The sequence below is a fragment of the Lissotriton helveticus genome, chromosome 8 (genome assembly GCF_964261635.1).
Source record: "Lissotriton helveticus chromosome 8, aLisHel1.1, whole genome shotgun sequence".
NCBI lineage: Eukaryota > Metazoa > Chordata > Amphibia > Caudata > Salamandridae > Lissotriton > Lissotriton helveticus.
In genome coordinates this window covers 1,264,563,961-1,264,580,166 of record NC_136069.1, presented here as the reverse complement: position 1 = coordinate 1,264,580,166, position 16,206 = coordinate 1,264,563,961, and the positions used below count along the sequence as shown (strand labels likewise).

Here is a 16,206-nt window from a genome sequence, read left to right as displayed (position 1 = left end):
TTAAAACATCAATATTATTAAGAACGATATTACTAACCTAGAAAAAAATATTCTTTTCATTGATATTTGTGCATCATGATATTTGTGTATCACAATATTTATTTTCCGATATTTCTGCCTCCTGATATTTTTTATCTGATTTTTTGTCCAAAAACTAGAAAAACAGAGCTGGGAAGAGTAGATTAAAAAGTAGATTAATGGAGCAGAACACCTGGCATGCAGCCTGCCCCTTATCAAGGTGAGGAGTACAACATTGGTTTTGTGGGTGGAGGTAGAAAAGGTGTAAGTAGGGACTGGGATTTAAGGCAACAATCACAAGGAACAAAGAATATGGTGAATGACCATACATAGGCTGTTGATAAGACAGCAAACATTATGCACTAGAGGGGGTCATGGTGTACGTGAGAGGAGAATGGTGTCATCAGAACTATAAAAAAAATCAAAGCATGTAACCTGAGGTTATGGACACGAAGGGAAAAATACAATTTTCAGAAGGTTCAAGAAGGAGAGTTAGAAGAGATTTAAGAAGCTGATCAGTGTGGGACAAAGGTAGGCCGCCCATCTGTGACTTGGTAGGGGAAACATCCTTTACGATGCAACTTTTACAACGCAAACCATTACAACGCATTGCGCTGGGGGGCGCTCTAGGATAGGGAATAGGTTTAATGTACTATCCAACACCTTCCCTACTATCCACGGGGACTGGAGTTGGAATAGTAAATTAAACAATTCACTATCCAGCGCCCCAAAGCACTATGCGCTGTAATGGTATGCGTTGTAAAAACCGCGTTGTAAAAGCATGCGATGTAAAAGCATGCGTTGTAATGTCATACATCCCTTGGTAGGGAGATGGAAACATTATGGGCTTTATTACAACTTTGGCGGTCTTCCAATGTGACCACCACTGTGGCCGTCCCAGGAAGACTGCCAAGGCCGTGGTAAGCCTGCCCACCGGGTTATGGGTTTAATCCAGGGCAAGCGGGCAGTGCTGCGGCAATCTGACGGCGATGTCTGTGTTAGGCTCATGGGAGAGCCTTCACAGCATATCGCCTCCATGAGAGTACCAACAGCATGTTCCTGCACAGTGTGGCATGCACCATGTGGTGCATGCCACACCGTGCAGGAATGAGGTTGCAATTCCAGGGGGACACAACATGTGCCCCCCGCACGCACCCCAGACCCATATTCAGCCGGGGATCCTGCTAGGGTCACCTAACATGCATGTTTGCCACCCTTTCCCTGGCGGGATTCCTGCCATAAAAAGGGCGGTGGCTATGCATGTCATAATATGCTTGTCTCTAGAAAAGTCAGGCCGTTTGAAGACTGCCACCGTAGCTAGGGTGACCAGAATTTTAAAGCCAAAAACGGGGACATTTCACAAAAATAGAAGAAGGACTACAATTTTACTTCAAGTGATGAGAGCGCTCCTCAGCAGAGAATTACAGAACAGGCAGTAAGAACATACATAAAATGTACTTTTTAAGCCCAGTAGCTTGTCTGTTAATTAAACTGCTTTCTTGAAACAACTGCTAACTATCCCTGCTTTGTAAAACATAAAAAAACACCTCCCACCATTTTCAGTCGACCCTCTCTAAAAACGGGGACATGAGCTAAATTTCTTGAAATTTGCTGGGACAGCTGGTTAAAAACAGGGACCGTCCTGGCAAAACGGGGACGCAGCGGGATCCTTGATCCTGGCGGTGGGCTTGTGGCGGTCCCACCACCACACTCATAATATGGCAGGCGTACCCAACTGCCATACTGTTAGAAAGGCCCTAAGTAAGGGAGTAGTGAAAGGTAGAGATTTCCTGGGTTGAAAGCTTGTGTACACAGCATGTGGCCTGTGAGAAGGGGGGGAATGATATGGAATGAGGAAGGAGTGGGAAATGGTGATAAGGACACACGTACACAAATGCCTGTGATCTGGCATAAAAATGGTGGGGACTGAGTATCAATATGCTAGTTGTGAGCAAGTGTTCATGGGTGAGAAAGGAAGTAGAATGAGGCGTCCAGAGACAACAAATTATGATGACTCTGCATTCGGGTGGTGGGAAGGGAGAAATAAGAGTCATTAGACGGGGCAAGGGCTCCTAGGAGCAGGAATGATTAACTGAGATGCACAGTCCAACTACCTTGAAAATGACAAGGTCAGGATGAGGCAAACATGCGCCATTTAACTGAAGGGCGAGCAAAGGGCAGTCAATTGCCAAACAACACACCTAAGGGCACAAATCTTAGTGACTCACTATGTAGCTTGGAAAGTAGAGGGAAGACATATTGCTGAGTGTTCAGATTCAAAGCCCGCATTTTGTAATGCATAAAGTAGTATTTCTTAAAATGTTCTCAAGTGATAAAATGTACAATTATTGATTACTGTTTTGTTTCTTTAAAACGTAATAATAAGCTCAATTAAAAAATAAAATTGCATTTTAAGCTTTAAATACGTTTTTAAAAAGCATTTCAATTACATAAGGGTAACCCAGTTTACTACAAACTAAACATAAATGAAAATGTTACGGAGGGTGGGTAATTTATTTTTAAATTATTGCTTAAAAACAATATTTCTGAATTAAATTAACATATTTACATTTATTTTGATGAGATAACGTTTTTTAACATTTTATTTGACTAGTTCCAGGAAAATAATGAATATTTTAAATTATTTTACATTAATATTATATAGTGAAATAGGTAGACTTTTTTAAGTGCTAATGTTTATGAAATTGCCCTATACTTTCATCAATAGTCGAAATGTTTCTACAGTTGTAGGAGTCTCCAGCCCCTCATTTGAGAAGGTGGAAATAGGTGAGGTTACACCAATATACTCTCCTCTCTGAAATGATGATTAGCTAAAAAGTGGACAGTTACATCTAGGTGGAGGAGCAGATCTAAATGTGTAAATACAGGGGGGTTCCTCCATGTGAAGGAGGAGAGCCGCCCAGCCTGCTGCAGAGGCAGCAGGAACAGACGAATAAGTAAAATGGTGTGTGTTAATGCCATTTTAGGGGCGTGACCGAATCCTGCTATTGCAGGGTTAAAGTTGCCCCTGCAGTGCGCGTGTCAGGTTGGCTGGCTCTATTGCTATGGCTACCCCGGCATGCATAGTGTGTACCCAGCAACCCCCTGGCTGTGAAACAGGCTGTGGATTGCAGGCACCCACTTCAAAATGGGCGTTGGGTTAGCCTGTTCCCATCCAGGATTGGTTGTATCTGTGTCCACTGAGTAGGAAGGAAGTCATTCCCTTTCCTCCCCGTGGTGGATGCTAATAGGGAGAGAGGTGTGCACCGGGGGAGAAGTATATGGTGAGTTTGGCACCGTAGTACCTACCCCACCATAAATGTATACTTCTAGCCACCACTGAGAAAATATACACATGTAAATTTATATTCGTGAATCAGGCTCTGGGTGTTCAGAGATGGGCATGGTGGTTTGTTATTCTGTATTGTGTTACCAGAGGTGTCATTTATAAAATCAAAGGTTTGTCACTGCCCTTGCCTTTTAACTTTTCTATGGGTATAACATCCAATGTGACATTTGCACGGTTGAATTAGTTGGATACACGTATGTGTATCAGTGCTGCCGTTCGTAATAACATGTTTTATTATGCCACAGTGCTTTGTAATAAAATGGTGAAGGCGATCTCAGTATTGTCAATACCAACTCTTGTCATTTATTCTTTCTTGTCAAACTGCATGGACAGCATTAGCCAGTAAGGTAGGTCTGGTTGTTAATGATCTTCATGGCAAAATGTGGGTTCGCATCCTTTGAGGTCATAGCTACTTTAGTCAGCAAACGAGCATTATCGATTTAGGAAATTTAAAAAAACGAATGATAAATCTGATCTCCGAGTTAAACAAACAAAAATAAATTGTACCGGTAACAGAAAAAACATTTTGCTAGTTAATTCACACTTTACCGACTGTATTTCTACATCTACCTAACGAAATGCAATAATGTAATTGGATGGTCAGTGGTGCCAGAGTGTAGTGCCGCACGATGGCCACATTGCAGGGAGGCGCTACCAGCCACAGTCAATATTCATTCATTATGCAATTGATGGAGTGCTTATCGGCACTTGGAACAAGAACCTATAGCATCAGTGAGTACTGAGGAGCCTTCAGAGCCATTTGGGCCGATTTAGGTTATACCCTGCAGTAGGTCCTGGTTTGGAGATCTGACTGGCTGCACTGGAGAATGCGCTAGGCCCCAACATTGCCAAAATGAACACTTGCGGGACCTTAAGCTGCATCCCCTCTGGCACTGGGGAGTCTGAGCTGCCAGGTGAGAGGCTGCGACCTTGCAAGGGACGTCCCAGCTCCTTGCGCTGGGCGCTCTGTGGTAGAGTGACCAACCATCCGAAAATTTCACAGACCGTCCGTAATTTGGATCTCATGTCCGTTGTCCGTGATGATCCCTTTTACGGATGCCTTTTGTCCGTAAATTTGGGCATTGCAGGGAACAGCACTGTTCCCCTGCATGAAGCCTCAGCTCCCTGATGGGGGCGCCTCGCACTCCTCCTTGGAGCAGCCCTACCCCGTCCATTGTCATTCTGTCTGCGGCTGATGATTGCCACACACAGAATGGTGTTGTAAATAGGATGGTGATAGATGACAGGATACTTCTAGTTGATTACATGTAGATTTATTGTAGGACACAGCCGAGTACACATCTCGCCAGCTGACCAGATCCATCAACTGACACACATGGAACCCCAGGGGATAAGTTAGAACACTCACAGGTATTCTGGGAGACTAAGGAGGTGGAAACTGTTGAACTCTCTATCTTTAACTCAGAGCGTAAAGTGTTGGTGGACGGAAACAGATTTGGGAGAGTGGACTGTCTCTTCCTGTTTTGCTGGTCAAAGACAGATTGGAGGGAGTGCACTATCTTTTTCCTGTTTTGTCAGTCTAAGGGGAGTAGGTAGTGGTGATGCCTATTAGTTGTTTTAAGTGTTGTGTCTCACCTCACACTTCACTTTTACACTCTTTACCCCAAAATGCTCTTTTGCCTTCATGAACTAAAATTAGTTCATGAAGGCGAAAGAGCATTTTGGGGTAAAGAGTGTAAAAGTGAAGTGTGAGGTGAGACACAACACTTAAAACAACTAATAGGCATCACCACTACCTACTCCCCTTAGACTGACAAAACAGGGGTATTCTGGGAGACTAAGGAGGTGGAAACACTAAGGAAGGGCTAATGACTACAGTCAGCCATATTACAAGAAGAATCAATATACAACAAATGGCAATGGGCTAGTCTGGGCTGCAAAGCATGTGGTGGCCTCCTCCAGCCTCTGTCTAGGGCAGGGCATTCTGTCAGATGGAAGACGGTGAAACACGTTAAAAAGAAGGGGCTAGAGTTCTTTCACAGTCTCATCGTTTTAGAACTGATGCATTTTCACTATTGTATTCAACAAAGCCATGGTTGCTGCTTTTTTATTTTATGCAACTAACGACCATTGACAAAGCCAATAGTTCTCGCTTGTTGTAGGTGTAAAGTTACTTGTTGTGTTATGTATCTTGATACAATTAAAGAAGAGGCAAAATACCAGTCGGGGGCACACTATACTTAGCACAGATTTTTAGCTTAGGTGTTTTAAGCATGCCCTTAATTACACTGAACACCCCATGTGGAGAGGCTACACAGTTTTTTCATTCCACTTAAAGCCCTGGAAACAACACCATGTCACAGTCACCTCGTGGCCTGGCACTGTGCATCGTGCATGACTCATGTCTCCGACTTTTTCAGATTGTCCATGTGCAGAGGAATAGTGAACCCAACCCCCACCACTTGCTTTAGGAACTACAGCAAGGGTAACATTCTTGATAGGCCTCTTCTTTCTGCAACTCTGCAGACAAAGGCTCAGCTCATCATAATTGATATGAAAAGGTGGGTGAGTGAATAAGTGAATCGATGGATGGATGGCTGGTTTGGTTGATTAGTGAAAGGGTGAATGGATGAACATAAGGGTGAATGGATGGATAGTGAGAGAAAGGATAAATGGATGGATGAGTAAGTGCAAGGATGGATGAATGAGAGAAAATGTAAAAAGATGGATGTATGGGTGAAAGGGTAGACTGATGGGTAAAAGGGTGGGTCGATAAGTGAAAGGATGGCTGGATGAGTGAAAGGGTGGATGAGGGGCGATTGAATGGGTGGATGGATGAGTGAAATTATGAATGGATTGATGAATTGATAAGTGAAAAGGTGAATAGATGGACGGATGAGTGAAAGGGGAGATGTAAGGATGGATGAGTGAGTGAAAGGGAGGGTAGATGGACAAAAGGATGGATAGGTAAGTGAAAGGGTGGATCGATGAGAGAAAGGATGGATGAGTGATAGGGTCAATGGATGGATTCATGAGTGGATGAGTAGATGGATGGATGGATGGATGGATGGATGGATGGATGGATGGATGGATGGATGGATGGATGGAAGGATGAAAGGAAGGATGGCTAAGTGAAAGGGTCAGTGGAGAGAAAGGGAGAATAAATGGATGCCTGAAAAGGTGAAGGGGTGCAAAGATGAGTGACTGGGTGGATGGATGAGTAAGTGAAAGGATGGCTGGATGGGTGAAAGGGTAAATGGATGGATGAGTGTACGGATGGATATGGTGAAAGGGTGGATGGATGGATGAGTGGATGGAGGGATGGATAAGTGAAATGATGGATGGAAGGATACATGATGGAGAGGCTTGCAAATAGTTAAATATGTTTGGATATGGATGGACTCACTAATATACCATTCCGCAACCTCCTCTTATGTGTCTGTAAAACTTACCTTTTATCCCTAATTTTGACCCTTTGTCCTTAATTTTTACACTTACTGTCCTGAATTTGCACCCATGCAAGTTGGTCACCCTACTGTGTGGTGAGCAGCCTGGTACGCTCTTGCGGGGAGCTGGCAAGGCGCCAGGCAATTTTTCCACCTGAAGGCCTTGGGCGGGGCATTATTTCTCCTAACAGAAGATAATGGCTGGGCTGCCTGTGCCAGGATGATGTTTCTGCCCGTGCTACCCAGGTCCTTAAGCCTGCAGTTGGGTGACTGTTGAGTGGGATGAGGCGGAGCCCACGTTCCTAGACTTGCTGAGCTTGTATCCTGCCCACCCCCCCTCGCCTGTTGTACTATTGCTGCCACGGCTGGACCTGCCCTGCACAGACCGGTTTCAGGTTTCCTGGCTGCTGCACACAGGTGTTGCCACTTATGTCTACCATGAGTCAGCTTTATGCATTCAACTGGGCTCTCAAGGGTCTTGGTGTGCACTGTTTGCATAATCCATCCTTGCACTGACTAGCACACCCCGCCTTTAGGCATGTAGTATCTGGCATGGTTAAACAAGATCTCCAAAGCAGTCTAAACTGGATTTTGGAACAGGTGCACTACTAGACCAACTGGGAAGGAAATACGGCTGAGGCTTTTCTGTCGCTACATAATCACATTCAGCCTCCTGCACGGATGTATGACGGTACAACGCATACTGTTACAACGCGTACGTTTACAACGCAGGTTTAACAACGCAAGTCATTACAAGACTTGCGTTGGGGGGCGCTGGATAGTGAATAGTTTAATTTACTATTCTAACTCCAGTCCCCGTGGATAGTAGGGAAGAAGTTGGATAGTAAATTAAACTATCCCCTATCCTAGAGCGCCCTCCAGCGAAAGTCGTTGTAACGACTTTCGTTGTAAATCCTGCGTTGTAACGGTACCGCGTTGTAACGGTTCCGTTGTAAAGGATGTTTCCCTCCTGCACCCTACTATTAGAATTGAAGCACAGACTGGCAACAATTGACTTGAAAAGAGACCATCTGACATATAGTATGAAGTGGGTGAAGGAGCGCCTTGATAAGCACGATGACCACCATTTTTCTGATACACATGCTGCCGCCACTGATAAAGATGAAAAGTTCTCCCACATAGGGAGGACTCATGTGAAGGGAATGCTGAAAGTGTGTTTGATGGTGCGGCCGTCATACCCATTTTCTGTGGAGCAGGCACACAGATGACAAGGTCCATGCCCTCTCCTGGTGCAGCAGTCTGCCCGATAACCACCAAATTCTAAAATTTCAAAGATCATGACATTGTCTGATGTCTGGCTAGAAAAAAATTGATATTTTTTATGGCAGTAATGGTATTTCCATCTATCCTGGCCTCACTGCATCAGTCCAGGCACCCAGCTGTGAAATTCTTCTTGCCAGAAAATCCTTCAGAAAGCAATAATATAATATGTGTTGGCTTACCTGGACAGACTACAGATTACAGTTAGTGACAAAGAGCAACCAATTACATCATTTGTAAGCAAATCTGTGATGTCCTGCCTGAGGTCATGAGCAGTGCATTGATGGGAGGTTTAACAACTATGGTATCTTTTGCCGCTCTTGACCAGTGTGCATAGAACTTTACAGAATCTGTCTTCTGTGTAGGTATATTTTTTTGTAATGATTTGTATACGCTCTTCAAATGGCACAAAGTTGTTGGTGATCCAAAATGTTTTTTTCTCTGAGAACTAACCTTCATAACCTTAAAAACAGTTAATTTACCACATGACTCCCATGTTGCTGATTTGGGCACTCAATTAGCAGCCCAATTAGTACTTGATAAGAGCCCGAGGTTGCAAGTTGGGGCCAGCAGCAGTCATTTTTGGGGACCAGAACTTCTTTTTCATCAAACATTACCTGAAAAAAAGAGAGGTAAAAGCATGCAAAGCTCAATAACAGAGGAAGAGAAAGATAGGAAAACCATCACAAAGGGAGAAAGAAAGAGCTTGCAAGAGTGAGATACGGAGGCAGGGAGTGTCTGATAGTGGGTTAAGGATGCATGAGGTAGATTTAAGACTGCACAACCCTAGTATTCAGTGTGCAACATTTAATTTCACATGCCTCGGGCGCCTGAGAAGAGCTTCACTCATCAACACTAATTCCCAGAACTTGTGTCAACCAGTAATATTAAACCTCTGTTGGATATATATATTGCAAGTCACAGAGGAGTCCTGCGACGACAGGGAGGAACAAGGGCGAAGGCTGAGTTCCTGTATGAGGTCATGGAACTCAGAAGTGTCTTGCAATATCCTTAAAATGTTTGACAGAGGCTATTCTATTAATTAGGCTGTTCGATTTAGAAAAACAGAGCAGAAGAATGAAAAAACAGTTTTAGTTGCTTTATTTAAACTGCAACTATAATGATGCTAACATTGACCTACGTTTCACCTTGGCTACTGGCACAAGGGAGGGTCATAACTCAAATTTAATAACCTATTTATTGCAGGCGACTAGGAACATCACAATTCTGTAATAAGAAAAATAGAGACGTGCGGTTTTTATAGAGGCATTTCAGGATTGCATGTATTCTAACATGCACATTGTTCATTTTAACTAACAGCAACACTGTTTCGAAGCAATTAATAATGGTAGCGGTGTTCTTCAGTTTGCATTCTTTTCTTCAGCATTATCGCCCATCCGATTAAAGATTCTTGGAAAGGGGTTTACCAAGACACTTTTATGAAAACAACGCACGCTCGCCCTCTGCAGGGCTGTATGGGAACACATTTACATTTTTTTGTTACTGTTTAGTCAGCACTTGTAGGGCAACCAACCAGAAGTACGTTTTTCTCAGCACAAGTAATATCAACACAGACTGTAGAAAAGGCAGGCTTTCTTTCCCCTTTAAGACTTTAGCTACGGAATGGAGCTGTTTGGCCACGAATGGGAAAACGAAAATCAGCTGCCGGCATATCAGAACACTCAGACTGGAAAGTCCCTTCCTCGTGTAAAGTAAACACAAATAAACATTGTTTGCACGGAGCTTGCGGAACCATGCTTAAAAAGAGAAGCTGACGTTAAAGGTAAAGACTCGGTGTTGATCATTAATTGTGTATTTCATTGGCGGTACAAAGAGCGACCTGCCACAAACAAAGGACAAGGAACGATGAGCAAGCTGTTCGGCGCCGTCGAGCGAGAGAGTGCAGACGGCTTACCCGGAACTAAGGACGAGAAAGAACCAGGGTCAGTACCTTGCTTACATCGAGGACTTTTCCCTCATGTAATTTAAATTGTCAGAAAGTGAGTAAGAATTTACCAATGCTTTTATTTTTGTATACGTTATTTTTGCTACTACTAACTAAATTGTTCCCTGTGTTTTTATACTGTTACCAAATGACTCGATTTCCGGTTCTATGCTTTCATTCATTTAACAACCCAATGTAGGTCGCAGGCCCGGTTCTAGCGGGTGGGCTAGGCCCACCCAAACAAGACCCTTGGCCCTCCCGGTCACGGTGAAAAAAAAATGCACCTGCAAAATTAATCTAATTTGCCCTGTCGGCTGAACGTTGTGGTGTTTTAGCAAATCCTGTTTCTTGGTCCTGGAGATGTGTGATTGGCAGAGTCTCTGCCTCGAAGGCGACCCAAGCGGGCAGCTCATTTTTGGAGCGGTGGGCTTTATCTCCACCCACCGCACACATGTTGAGGGGAATGAATCATGTCCTCTCTTGGAAATGGATGGTTTGGATTTTTAGCTTCTCTGTTTTCTTCGGCATAGAGCAACTTTTACTGCCTCTTTGGGGTTCCACCACCCTGCTGCACATGCTACCCCTATGGGCCTCACCTTTTCTCTCCAGTCCTTGAGGACAAATAGCCTTGCACCTCTCCTGAGCCCTGCAGCTACTGTTTTATAAGATCATGCCTGGTGCGTGGGTGGGGCCGACACCTTTCCCACAGAAAAATACTGACAATTTGTTCACGTTTTTGAGATTCTCCAGATTTCCATTAATATAACTTAAATGTAAAATAATTTGTTTTCATTGTAAACATTCCCTTTGTGATTTTGTTTACTTTAATTATCAATCAGGTCATATGAGGAACTGTGAACACATTTTAAATTTCATTATTTTAATATTTTCAATTGTAAGTATGAACGGGGGAAAAAATACCCACTTTAGGTGATGTTACTAATTTTTGTACTAGCCAGGGATTGCAATTCTACTGAGGCTTGCTTAAAGGAGGCTCGGTGGCAACCCTATTACCCGTACTATTCTAAGTATAAAAGGGGAAAAAATACCAACTTTAGGTGATGTTATTAATTTTTGTACAAGCCCGGGGCATTACAGTTCCACCTGAGGCTTGCCTAAAACAGGCATTGTGACAACCCTATGTGGTGGATGTAACACCCCAAATGTTTGAATCTTAAACTACAGGATATAGGGCCGGAATGGCTACCGGGCTGTTAGGAATGCTGCTGAGCTGGGGGCTGATTTCGTTAATGGGGACCTGCATGAGCTAAACGAAATTCGTTTTGCTTTCAGTATTTCGAAGCACACGCTGGTCTCCATGGACGAAATCAGCCCCCACTGCAGTAAAATTAGGCAGCAGCTCGGCAGCATTCCAAACTGCCCGGTAGCCAGTCCGGCCCTGACAGGATATAAACGGTGAGGCAGTGATCTATTTTAGAGATATTGGATACTTTGAGTGGAAGGTAGGGATGTTGGGTTGAGGATAGGACAGCAGGATCAGACTGGCCTATGGGGCAATCAAGTAGTTCCCAATGGGCTAGTCTGACAGATCAATGTGTGGGATAGTTTTATAGCATTTTATGGATCTATTTTATGGTCTGGTGGGCTGGTTTTTACTATTGATTTCCCCGATATTACCACGCATATTGCCTGCAATAAACACAAATCCATGCAATCTCCCATACCTTGCAAGATACCTATACACTGTGTCTTTACAAGTTCAAAACTGCCCTGATTTGAAAATGTGGGCCACATATTTTAACTATCTGGTTCGCTAAGGGTGCCACTTTCATTTTAGTGCCCAGGTCGTTTTGTTTTCTTCCCAGTCCATCTCTGTAGGACAGGTACCCTGGTAAGCAGATGACAATAAATACCAGGATGCAGTAGGTGCAGTGGCACTGGGGGGCAGAAGCAAGAAGGGGGCCCATATCCCTGATTATTGCAGTATTTCACAGTTCAAACAGGGGCTCATTTTGTTTCTTGCACTATGGCCAATGACACATTGGCTTCACCACTGACAGACACCAGGGATGAAGACTCTTGGAAGTGAGGTTTTTTAACTTTTTTTTTACAAGTCTATAATTATACCCAAAATTGTAATTTGTTCATCAACTATTGGAGACCTCGTGATGTGAGAACACCTTTCTCAGGACTGCAGTGGTTCTGCAGACCGGTGTGGTGGGATCGCCTGGACCCTGATGGAGCCATATCATTTACAGTGGTGTAACATAAAATGATGGGGTCAATCTGCAAAATGCAATGAGGGGCCCCATAGCCTCCCATATCTCATAGATATTCATTTGCCATGGGATAAATGGGGCCCTCTGAAGGGTTGAGGGCCCCCAAAGAGGGTTGGGGCCCCCCGACCCACAAGTGCTGCAGATTGCTGGTTACACCCCTAAGCATTCTATTCTAAGCTATGACCAGCATAGAAATATGCAGAATTAAAGTGCTCTGGGGCACAGCTCTCAAATATAAATTACAAAAGGAAAATTGGGGTTTATAAATGAAAAGTTTGACACACCGTCATAAGTAGAACAGTATCAGTAGTCACCATTTGTACGTAATTCTATACTGGGGGAGGTTGCTTGAATCTGGAAGAAGGAGCAGAGATTCTGCTTAGGGTTTGATCTCTTGTGGTAAGTAGCAGCCAACTCTTGTGAAAGAGGCAAACACCCTAAAGTTGGTATAGGCTGACCTGTGAGCCAGTTGCATACCTGGTGCTTGTGGTGATGAGTTGCCTTTTGCTCTACTCAGCAGCCAGCATCACTGCAAAGTGTTGTGTAGTTGTACTAATAGAGTAAAGGAGAGATTAACTCAGAGTGAGTTACCATGAATCGGGTGGCTATGTGCTACGCTGCCCGCAACCAGATTCCAGTCTGTCTGGGATGAAAGGTGGCATCTTATTGAGGGGGCTCATCTGGAAATTATGAAAAAATGACCTCCTGAATCTCATGGGATAGGAGCTCTTTGGAGGTAGACCATAGTTATTCTGAGTTCACCCACTTCATTTGATCTCAAGGATTTTCTTCTGCCCATCTTCACTTTTTGAGTCTCTACTTTGCTACCAGTACATGCAGATTTCTGTTACATTAACCTATTCTTGCTTACCTTCCTTACTCCTTTTACTCACTTGTCTGAGATGGTAGAAAAGCAGTTTTAACACTTCCACATAAAAGAGTCCCCTCCTGTGCAAAGGACAAGCGGATTGCAGCCTGGCGAGTCGGTGATTTCAATCCCTATTGCAGCAGTTCTGTTTAGGCCTCATTCCAATTAAGATTTGTACAAACAAGGGGTTAGGCCTGTACCAGGATCCAAACTAGACCATAGTCTAACTTAGAACATACAAAAGTGGTTTGGACGTGCTTACGTACTTGATATAATCATCAATAACCACCTTGACATCTTTAGTGGTTATGGTGCTTTATTTTCACCATTTGTTATTTGAGTTATTTTAAGCCCAAATGCAATCAATATTCAATTCACGTCGTTGGAGGAAAGCACAGTGCATTATGCAGTTCAATACAAACATAGTGACAAAACATTAAACATACTACGAAGACTGCAAAAGCAAATAAATGCATACAAATAACACAAACATTTTGGAAACAGGCTACAGTCCGCACTGCTGAACGGAATTACACCAAATTTGGAAAAAAGGTAGCTCTTGGTTTAGAAAGCGACCTTTTTTTAAATGGTGTAAATCAGTTTGGTAGTTCCTGAGAAATTAAAAAAATATCGATATCTGAGCACCAAGGAGGATTTGCGACTCCTTCCGAGCACGAGCTTCATTCTGATTGGCTTCTAACCCTCCAAACCAGAATGTGTTGGCAGCCATCTTTTGACTCGGTAACCGAGTCCCAAGAAAACAGTAAAAAAAAGATGAAAAACAAGAAAAGGGGGCAGGGTAAAAACACCCTGACCCCCTAGGCCTGTGCAGGGGCATATTAAAAAACAATATTTTTGGAAGAATTGGCGCTGGGTGTGCGACTCCAGCCAAACTTTTTTTTAAAACGAAGCACGGGCTCCCGCACTTTGTTTATTCGAGCCCCCGAGAGGCTCCTTCAAATTCAAAAACCTATACATTTATTACTTCATTGAACCATCTGAAGCTTGAGTGAAATGGGGTTGGGCAGGTCGAGCTGATGTAAATTCCTGGAGAAGTAGCCAAGTTAATCTTAGGGTATATTTACAGGCGCATGGTCATTTTTCAGTATTAATATCTCTTTACGTTTTGTGGCAAGTATGAGGCACTGTAGACATTTTCAGCTAGTGTGGTCAGTTTAAAATTGTGGCGGCATTTGAGTAGTGTGCTTAATTTCACATATTGTGGAACCTTTCAGTTAGTGTGGGCAGTTCCGGAACTGTGCTAATTTCCAGTTTCATGATCAGCCACAGTAGGTCGATTCAGTGCGGTCGGTTTTTGTTGCATGGTCAGTAACAGGCAGTCTGTTTAGTTTCAGGCGGTGCGTTCAGTTTTAGGGTGCGTGGTCGATTATTATAGTAAGACATTGTAATTAGTTAGTTATTGTGATTGCTCGCAATATTGTAGTCTGTTGTAACATAACATTGCATTTTTTTAAAATCAATTTGTTATAGTGGAGTTGGTTTCACATGCATAGCTGGTTCTGGTATTGTGGTCAGTTTCATGTACTCTAGTCGCCTAAGGTACTATGGTCAGCTCCAGCCGTTCTAGTGAGGTGCGTGTATTTCTGTCGGTTTTTGGGGTATTATAATCAGTTATAGACAGTATAGTAAGTTTCAGGTCCCATTGTCAGTTTTTATGTATTGTAGTCAGTTTCAGCTATTGTAGTCGAGTTCAAGTACTCTGGTGAGTTTGATGTGTTGCAGTCGCATTCAGAAACTGTGTTTTCTTTCTGTTGTCATTTTTTTCCCCAAGGGCTGTGGTCAGTTTCAGATATCCTACTCATTTTCAGTCATTGCAGTTAGTTTCACATACTGTGATCAGTTTTAGGTATTGTGGCTGATTTGAAGAACTGTGGTCCGTTTTATGTTGTGTAGTTAGTTTGATGTAGTCAGGTGTGTTTCAGGTATTGTATCTGGGGGTCAGATATTCAAGTGGGTTTCAGAGATTGAAGCCAGGATCAGGCACTAAGGTATGTATTAGGTACTGGTGCCAATTTCAAAGTATAACAGCCTTTTTCAGGTACAGCTATCAGTTTCAGATACTGAAGTCACCATCATCAATGGGTTTCATGTAGTGTGCTTTATTTCAGGTTTGAGGTCAATTTCCTGTATCTTGATGGGTGGCAGGTATTGTTTCATGTCCTGTGGTTGGTTTCAGTTAATACTGCTGATTTCAGGTATACTATTATCAGTTTCAGGCACAGTCCCTGGTTTCATGCATTGATGTACATTTCAGGTGTTATGGTCAGTTTAATGTATTGTGGTCATCTTCTGTCATTCTGATCAGTGTCAGGTATTGTAGTCGTGTAGTGGGTTATATAGTCTGTGGTCTATTTTAGGTATTGTGGTTGGTTAGGACGTGTGCCTCCGTTGCTTCGTTCTGTACTTTTTGTTTCTTTCTGCACCCCTCTTGCCTCTTTCTGCACCTCTGTTCCTTCTATCTGCACTTATTTTCTTTCTTTTTGCACCCCTTGCCTTTTTCTCCACTCCTCATCCCTATTTCCACACTGATGTTGCCTCTTTCTGTTCCTCTGTTCCTTCTTTCTGAACCTCTCTTGTCTCTTTCTCCACCCCTCTTTCTGCACCTGTTGCTTCTTTCTGCACCCCTCGTGCCTCTTTCACACCCCTCTTGCCTCTTTCTGCACCTGTGTTCCTTCTTGCTGCACTTCTTTTGTTTCTTTCTGCACTTCTCACTTCTTTCGGTACCCCTTTTGCCTTTCTGCACACCTCTTGTCTTTTCTGTACCTCTATTGCTTCCTTCTGCACTTTTGTTTCAGTGTGCACCTCTCTTGCTTTTTTCTGCACCCCTCGTGCCTCTTCGTACACCCCTCTTCCCTCTTTTTGCACTCCTCTTGCCTCTTTATCCTCCTTTGTTCTCTCTTTCTTTACCCTTTTTGCCTCTTTTGCACCTCTGTTCCTTCTTTCTGCACTTCTTTTGTTTCTTTTTGCACACCTCTTGCATCTTTCTGCACCCCTCTTGCTTCTTTCTGCAGCACTTGTGCTTCTTTCTGCACCTCTGTCCCTTCTTTTTGCAACCCTTGTGCATCCTTCTGCACCCC

General features: G+C 43.4%; 1 protein-coding gene across 1 annotated transcript in view; it reads left to right on the top strand.

Annotated features, from left to right (window-relative positions):
- Positions 1-9,564: 9,564 nt before the first annotated feature.
- The window catches only part of LOC144773303 (inosine-uridine preferring nucleoside hydrolase-like), a 130,513-nt gene continuing 123,871 nt past the window's right edge, over positions 9,565-16,206 (top strand). The window contains exon 1 of the mRNA XM_078658244.1: positions 9,565-9,998. Coding sequence (XP_078514370.1) covers positions 9,922-9,998 — 77 coding nt within the window. The 5' untranslated portion in view covers positions 9,565-9,921. The remainder of the gene's footprint in view (positions 9,999-16,206) is intronic.